An 8568-nucleotide genomic window follows, 5' to 3' on the forward strand; every position below is an offset into this window, starting at 1 on the left:
GGAAGCAAACAAACCATATCTTCTCCTCTCTTTACATTCATGTTCTTTCACCCTCACAATTTTAATTTTTTTTATCCAAATACAAAATTTTAAAAATAAAATTTCAATTGAAGTATTTAAAATTCTTAGAATTTAAAATTTCTCAAAATTTTAAATTTCCTTATCCAAACACACTCTTAATTTCTTATAAATTATAACATTTATTTCATTATTTACATTATTTTTTTATTAAAAAGGGGGAATAAAGCCCAAAATTACATAACTTGTAGAGTTCTGCTAGGTGCACCTAGCACTTGAGGTGAAAAGCCCGTAATACCCCTGGGTTAATTTTTTAAAAAAACACATAACTCTCTCTCTCCCACGACTCTGTCTCTCCATTTCAGTTTCTTCTTCCTCACACACACAATTACCTTCTTCTTCTTCCTCAGAGCGTTTCATTCTTCTTCTTCCTCAAAGCCATTTTCGTATTTTGTTGGTGACCTCTCGGACCTCTCTCTCTCTCCCGCTAACTCTAGTTTACCATTTTCGTATTCAGCCACGAACCATTGTTGCCGTGAAGAGGAGCTTATTGTGAAGAGGTTGTGAGGTGCATTGAGGAGGTTTCCGTGAAGAGCTACGCCACCGTCCACCGTCGAGGGAGCGTCGTCAGCGTCGACCGTCGAGGTAAGCACCACTGTCCTCTATTTTCGCCATTGTTGTCGGAGTAGGGAAGCTTCGAGTAGGGTACGGATCAAGTGATCTGGAAGATGCTTACGGATCAGTTGATCTGTAAACTACTCAGACATAGTTTACGGATCAAGTGATCCGTAAGCATGTTCCGGATCAAGTTGATCCGGAAAATGCTTATGGATCACTTGATCCGTAAATAGTCACAGCTTCATTTTAAAAATTGCCAAATATTTGATACATTGTGAGTTCTTTTTGAAATTAGGAATTTTGGTTATTAGGATGACCTCTGAATGTATGGTAAATATTTGATAAATAGTGTCATTTAGGAGAATATGAATTGTTTCAATTTGATTTAATGCAAATATGTAATTTCCTTTTATGTATTACTTTGGTAGAAGATTAAATATTGCCTATAATTTGGATCATTCTTATTAGATTGTTGTCACAATTTGTTTTGACCTTAGTCACAATTTGGTTGTAAAAAATGAGATGTTGACATATAGATAAATAGTATAGATTGATTAGCATGAATTATGATTATATATAGATGTATCCTCTTTCAGGGAATTATCCAAATAGTATATATTGATTAGCATGAATTATGATTATATTGAGATGTTGACAATTTTCTTTATTTAAAAAATTCCAAAAGATACCTAGTGCTTGTCAGAAATTATCCAAATATTTCAAACCATATATTGCTACTAAAACTAGTCTCATTATTACAAAGATAAAAATCACAACTAGAGAGAGCTGAAGTCAAGTAGGGCAACTTCTTAGCAGATGTTATACCAAACTCAAGCCTTGTTTGATTCTGCAACTGTCTGCAGCAAGACATGGCAAACTTCAATTCGTGAGAAAGTTCCAGAGTGTGAGAAGCAGCCCAAAAATTCATACCAAACATTTTCCTATAGATGTTAACTTATGTACCTCTTCATTGTTGCCCTTGCCTCTAGTGAAGAACGTATAACCGCTATAGAAGAGTACACCCTATCCAGTCAAGGAAACAATCACGAACTGCAACAACAGAAGGCTTGGTAAAATTTCAATGTTTTAGCATGACCAAATATCAGAGAAACATGTACAAGAAGCCATGACGTGACCAAAATATTCACAAATGGCAGTGGCATCATTCAACTCAACCATCTACCTACTTAGCTAGTAGTTTCAATAGTAGATCAACTTTCTGACCCTGACTTGATATATACTAGTTTATGTGAGTGTGTCAGTATGACGAATTATATCACAAGTGCGTGTGCTTGCGTGCATGTTGTTCTTCAAGAGTTACTAAGGTAAATTCCCTTGAATTTCAATGTCAACATAAACTTGTATAGGGCTATAATGTTGCCAATGCGATAATGACTCGGTAGTCAGCATCAAACTTCATTATCTCCCTCAAAAACCCTTTCATCTCCAACTTCAGCATCGTCCCCATCCATCTCTCTGACTAGTAACTCATTACATTCATCAATATCACAGAGGTTAATTGCATCAACTTCATCCTTATGGTTTGCTTAAGGGTTGGTTACCAAGTCATGCAATCTTTTATGTTCAAACCTATTCCTTTTCTCAATATAATCTTTAACATTGAGATAAATAACTAAGAAATAATTATAAGAAAGATTTGGAATTGATTATTGACTTTAAAAAAAGCAAATTACTTCCTCATAGACACTTCATTTACATTCACAATTGAATGCACTACAAATAAAGCTTTAGATATTTATAGCTAGCTTTTGCAAATTGGGAATTGAGCTACAAAGCCAAAGAAAATGTATTAAACAGTATTTAAGCAAGTGACTTAAAAAATAAAAGTTTAAAAGTTGTATAAGCTTTGTTTGTTACTCGGTGAAATAGTTTTCCTCATTAATATGGCAATATCACTCCCCAAACATATCATCCACAATTTTAATATTGTGCAACATCAACATGATCTTCTGCTCCACCTAGATATCCCACCAACTTATTGATGCATGTACATAATTCCCTTATAACCTCACTATCAAATTGCATCTGAGGATTGTCATTGAACTCTGCATTCAAAAATTGGACAACCACATGTAATGGGTGATGAAGTTGGATATTCCATCTTCGTTCAATGATTTCAAACACACAAGTGTGTATGCTTATTGATTTCGTCAACATATGAGAGTTTTTAAAATCCTAAAGTGACTTAACCATGCTTTCAATGATTTTAATCAGTCACTTAACCATGCTTTCAATGATTTTAATCATTCTCATTTGTCATTTGGCTTTGGTGGGTTTGTGAGACTCACGCATGAAATTTGAGAGAATGAAATCAGTGATGGATTTTGCAGTACTCATTTGCAGATCATGGTTAGGACTAGAGGATTAGGTCGTGCCTTAGGTCACGTTACTGGCAGAGGTGTGGGTCGAGGAGATCGTGATGATTCCGGTGATGCTCCGCAGCGTCAAAGGCCTACCGCATCCGCACGGAGGCAGCGAGTTCCTGTGACTACGGCGCACGATGAGCCAGTGGTCCCTGCACCAGATGTAGAGGCTGACATATTTTCGGATGACCCGATGACACCAGCTGATGTAGAGGACACTGGGGCAAACATTCCTGCAGACACAGGCGTGCAGGCTGCGGAGGATGAGCATGAGGGATTTCCGGGTGGTCCGAGTGACCTATCCGTGTTGACCCAGTATGCAGATCACGTTGCTTGCAGTGTATGGATGGGAGAGGTATTTATAATATTTATTTTTAGTTACTTGTTAATTATACTTTATGATTGAAATTAGTTTTCCTTTAAATGATGATTTTAACGAATATTGCGTTCCTTTATACTTCAATCCAGGAGCATCCTGAGTTGAAGTTATCCTATCACGAGAGGAAGGTGCATAGTTTAGGTAGGCCTGTCCCTGCCATTGAGGGACTAGTTTTTGGGACAGGACTAAGTCCTCTGATCGCGTGTTCGGTAGACACCGGCGATCGGGGACTGTTGTCCTCGTTTGTCGAGCAGTGGTACCGGGAGACGTCTAGTTTCCATCTCCCTGTGGGAGAGCTCACGATCACGCTGGACGACGTCTCCTCGATTCTACATATGCCCGTGGATGATGCGGTTCAGATGCTAGTGGACTTATTGATGGTCTTTGCAGAGGCTGCCAGAGTTGAGACAAGGCAGTGTCGTGGGCCGTACGTACACCTGCAATGAGTATGTGATATATACGAGCGCCGATGCCAGGCAGGTCATTGGACAGCTGCGGCTCGCGCATATCTTCTTCATCTTCTGGGTTGCACTCCGTTTGCTAACAAGAGTGCAACCAATGTGCATGTTGTGTATTTGGAGGCCCTTCGTGACCTCAGTCAGACCGGGAGGTACGCCTGGGGAGTGGTTGCTCTGGTGCATATGTACGACCAGCTAAACGATGCCTCTATCAACAGCAGCCGACAACTTGGCGGTTACATCACATTGTTGCAAGTAACAAACATGTTTTTCTTTCGTTGAGGTTCAACAATTTTCAACTTTAAATTTTGTTAGACTTTCATTATTAATGTTTATCATTTTGATGTTACCTCTGTAGTGCTGGATTTACGAGCACTTTCCCTCAGTCGCGGAGTCCACTACTGATCAGGACTACGACGAGGATTCCTCGCGTGCATGTAGGTGGATTGTGACAAAGAAGACCGTGAAGAGCATACGTACGATGGTGTACAGAGAGCGCCTGGACCGACTCCGAATTCCGGATGTCTTTTGGATCCCGTATGGGGAGCACCGACCGGTCCGGGACTTCCATTTGATTTCATGCTATTTCGGTCTCCTGTGCTGGGGGCTTGTTGCTGTTTATTACCGACCAGAGAGGGTCGTTCGACAGTTTGGATACACATAGGCCATTCTGGCTCCGCCTGTCGATTCATGGGTGTCGTATGATGATATACACGACAGGTGGATGCACTACTCGGATCATATCGTTCCAGCAGGTGAGGTGTACGTTGTGCCAGGTCAGTGTGCCAGTGACTACATGGACTGGTTCTTCCGCATCTCGCATCCTTTCATGACACTAGGCCACGCATCAGATCCTCCGCATCTCCCAATTCAAAACGATCAGTCATTATAAATTACATGTTCAATCATCATTTATCTCAGCATAGTCTCTCTTGAACATCACAAAGCTCTTGTAATGTTGCATTCTGCTAATATATGGATTTGACCACGACTTCGCCTACGGATGACAATTGCTAGACCATAACAATGCTACAGGCGGTAAGGGACAACGTTCTTTTAAATAAACCTGTTGTACATGCGAAAAAAGTGTTAACTCAATCCTACAAAACTCATTGCATAAATATATATAAAAAAAAAGCACTTCATATCTACAGTGTACCTCAACAAAATGATTGTCATACACATGACCGATACAAATTATACGATGCAATGAAGAATTTGTCAGCGGTTGACTTCTATGAGGAAAGAATGTCATGTTTTGTTGTTTAGACAATGATACAATGATTACGTTATACCTTGATGCAATGACATGTCTCATGTCGGTTATATCCATTCACTTATCCGTTGTCACCTGAATGAAACAAATATACACGTCAAACTTAATTTCAAAGTAAAGTCTTAAAAATCAAATACATAAATTACATACCTTAGTTAACCCATCAACAAGTAGTGACATCCTTAATTCCTCAAATCTCTTTGTGCCACCAAAGAGCTTGATATAGTCTTCTGAGAATTTGGCAAGTTCTTTAAGCAGATGGTTGCGGACCACCCACCAAGAGTCTTGACCCATACCTAATAAACTGGCAACCGACCGATATCCACAATTACCGTCAGCTTTGACATCAACAATCTTATCAATGAAGTCGTGCATAAATGGCTGAAACTGGTCCAACATGGGCATCATTGTTCTTCGATTCGATTGCTCAGAGGATGATGCACTACGCCTCACCGACGAATTGCTATTTTGCATAGATTCAAAGGCATCTACATACTCCAAGTAAGATGGATCGCGCTTTGTTGACCTTGGGTTCCTGCTCATAGCTTTCTTCGATGCCCCCTTTGTGTTAACCTTTGTTGGAGGAGGACACATCGAATTCTAATCAGGGTATGCAATTTCCCAAAGTTTAGTCCTTAGAGTAAACTTTCCACAAACATCAAGTTCTTCAAATCTTTTGGATATTGTTTCCATTACGTCCTTGATGTCCACCTCAGGCTCATATAGCCCTTGGTCTAAATAACTAAGTCTCCTCCATAACATATGGATTGAATCCAATGGGATGCAACCACCAACATATTTGGATAACTCACAAGCACAAGGAAGACCAAGCGTGGTTCTCACCACGCAACCACAACTTGAGGGATTCTTGCCAGCATAGTCAACACGTTCTAATTCAGCAGCAATCTGATTTAAAGCATACCTTGAAACCATTCCAAGCAACCTCCTGTATAAGGTTTTTTTGAACACATGTCCAACGACATGTGTACTTGTTTCAAATGATGCTTTAATCTCCGTGTGCTGCAACATAATCATGTTGTTCATGGCATCCCACACACTGCATAAGTCTCCAATGCTATTTTGTAACAGTCTTTTTAAAGACGAGTGAGCATATTCAACCCTACATTTCAAATACACAAAAAAAAAATAAACATATACAATAATACAATTCCATAAATTCGTCAACGTTAATAGAAATAGTTTAGTTTCATATCTGTTTGTTGTTGTGTTTCCTAAGTGCATCACCTTATTAGTCCAGGCGGAAACAAATTTTTCCTTGTGTGGTATTATCCATGTTTCATTGACATAGTCAACAAACATTGGCCAAGGTGCGCAAGCCATTTCGAACTTCTTCAGGCATTCATCAAACTGTTGTTCTAAAGAACAATCAGTCAGAGATCCCCAACAATCCATGACATAATCCCAAGCATTTTTTGCGCAATTAGTAATTTACATTTGACCTTCACATTATTGTTTATGTGAAAGCTGCACAACAAATTTGTGCATTCAGGGAATACATCCTTCACTGCATTCATCAATGTTTGGTCTCTGTCAGTGAAAATAACTCCAGGGAGGGCATCATAATTTAAAAAAAAGTCTCAGAAGCATTGTAAAGCCCTGACCAAATTATTAACACGTTCACCCTCCACATATGCAAAACCGGCAGAGAATGTCATCCCAGTCGGTGTCACCCCAACAAAATCGAGCAGTGGGAGTCTGTACCGATTTGTTTTGTAGGTGTTGTCTATCAAAAACACCAAATTACATGCGTTGACTAACTTCACTGAATCAGGGTGACACCAAAAGATATCACGAACCACGTCTTCATCCTTTATTTTGTGCCAATGAATATACTGATCACGTTCAAGAAGCTTCATCAGATGTTGCATTTCAAGATCGCTTTAGCTCAAGAAAGAACAGAATGCACTTCTTGCATTGTATATCTGTTTAATCGTCGTACAACTATTGACATTGTGTTCCTTCAGAGTTAGCAGAATGTTTCTTGACTTCACCATGGATTTCGTCATATCAACAATAAGTGTTTTTTCAGCTTTAGTCAATCTCTCCGCATATGGATGTCCAACTAATGATTTGGCCAATTCATGATTATGTACTCTACAAATCAACTTTACCATCCAGCCTTCTCCTCCAACCACTGGCTTGCAACGAAGCTTGAAGGGACACCCACATTTCCTAGTCCTAGTGTCTCTTCTGATAAATTCTTTTTTCCTACACATATACTCGCCACTCTTTTCACAGCCAATTAACACAAACGTAGTCCTTCCTCTACTACCTGTGTTTGTGTCCGACCTTAAAATCACCGCCACAAATCCATTTTCATGAGCCACGGATCGAACCCACCGTAAAACATCCTCTCGGCACTTAAACACCTACAAAGAAATCCACATAATTTAAGTTTTCTACCAGTATTCATTTTATTAAATTTGTGACAAACATTAACATTATAACCTGAGAAGTGTTGAACGCATCCGAACAATCAACATGTGGTTCATTCGCACCACATGCTTCTGCATTTTCATAATCCACATCCACTCGTTCAGACATTATTTCATACATCCACTCATCTTCGTTCATCTAACCAAATCAAACAAAAAATGATCATACAAAAAAATTAGTAATTTAAAAGAAAAAAAAGAAACTAAATTCAAAAAACTGCAAATCCCAAAAATAAGTCTCTTACGGATCAACTTGATCCAGAAGTTGGTGTGCCAATGTTACGGATCAAGTTGATCCGTAAGCCTCTTACATATCAACTTGATCCAGAAGTGATCCGTATGTCCGCGACAAACACACCACCTTCTGCATACCTCGTTTGCCACCGCCAACCACTGCAACGCCCAACATTGGTACCTTCACCTTCACCGCACCTAACCGTTCTCAACAAACCCATGAACCAGAGACAATGTCGCACGAAAAAGAGAAAACGAGAGAAGCACAACCAACAAAAATGGAGTAAACTGTATTTCTAAAAAAAATTACATTTTTAAGGAAGAAAGAAGCTAGGGGCATTTTGACCATTTAAAAACATTGTTGAGTGCATCAACAAAAATGTTGGATGCACCTAGCAACACTCTAACTTGTATTAGTCTACTAACAAGCCCCGTACTAATAATCTTTCAAAAGCAAGAACCAACAATTAGAGGGAGGCAAATTCAGAATTTACAAATCCAGAGGATAAAATAATGTTATATCTTCTAAAATCCTATTATAAATCTTATTTTATTAAAATTAAATGAGAAATTAAAATGTTTAAACGTTTGATATTTTTACAATTATTTTTTTAATTTAAACTATTCAAATCACAAAAATATTGTAAATAATTTCAACAAATTCTTGAAAACCTTTATATAGTTTCTTTTGTAACACTTATTTTACAACACAATTATAGTTCTTGTCACCATATTTTCGGCATTA

At 38.6% G+C, this 8568-nt stretch overlaps 3 protein-coding genes across 3 annotated transcripts; 1 reads left to right on the plus strand and 2 right to left on the minus strand.

The window, feature by feature from the left end:
- The first annotated feature begins 3003 nt into the window (after positions 1-3003).
- On the plus strand, positions 3004-4521 carry LOC102662287 (protein MAIN-LIKE 1-like). The gene is made up of 4 exons (XM_006606696.1): positions 3004-3375; positions 3489-3779; positions 3876-4112; positions 4216-4521. Exons 1-4 carry the CDS (start codon positions 3004-3006, stop codon positions 4519-4521), a joined length of 1206 nt encoding a protein of 401 aa, XP_006606759.1.
- A 407-nt stretch (positions 4522-4928) lies between these two features.
- On the minus strand, positions 4929-6090 carry LOC102662164 (uncharacterized). Its single transcript, XM_041013156.1, has 2 exons — positions 5284-6090; positions 4929-5208 (listed from the first exon to the last, which is right to left on the minus strand). Exons 1-2 carry the CDS (start codon positions 5725-5727, stop codon positions 5191-5193), a joined length of 462 nt encoding a protein of 153 aa, XP_040869090.1. The 5' UTR covers positions 5728-6090; the 3' UTR covers positions 4929-5190.
- An 817-nt stretch (positions 6091-6907) lies between these two features.
- Positions 6908-8395, minus strand: LOC102662040 (uncharacterized). The gene is made up of 2 exons (XM_014772593.3): positions 7603-8395; positions 6908-7523 (listed from the first exon to the last, which is right to left on the minus strand). Exons 1-2 carry the CDS (start codon positions 7726-7728, stop codon positions 7035-7037), a joined length of 615 nt encoding a protein of 204 aa, XP_014628079.1. The 5' UTR covers positions 7729-8395; the 3' UTR covers positions 6908-7034.
- Between the last annotated feature and the right edge of the window lie 173 nt (positions 8396-8568).

This window comes from Glycine max, chromosome 20, assembly GCF_000004515.6.
Source record: "Glycine max cultivar Williams 82 chromosome 20, Glycine_max_v4.0, whole genome shotgun sequence".
Lineage (NCBI taxonomy): Eukaryota > Viridiplantae > Streptophyta > Magnoliopsida > Fabales > Fabaceae > Glycine > Glycine max.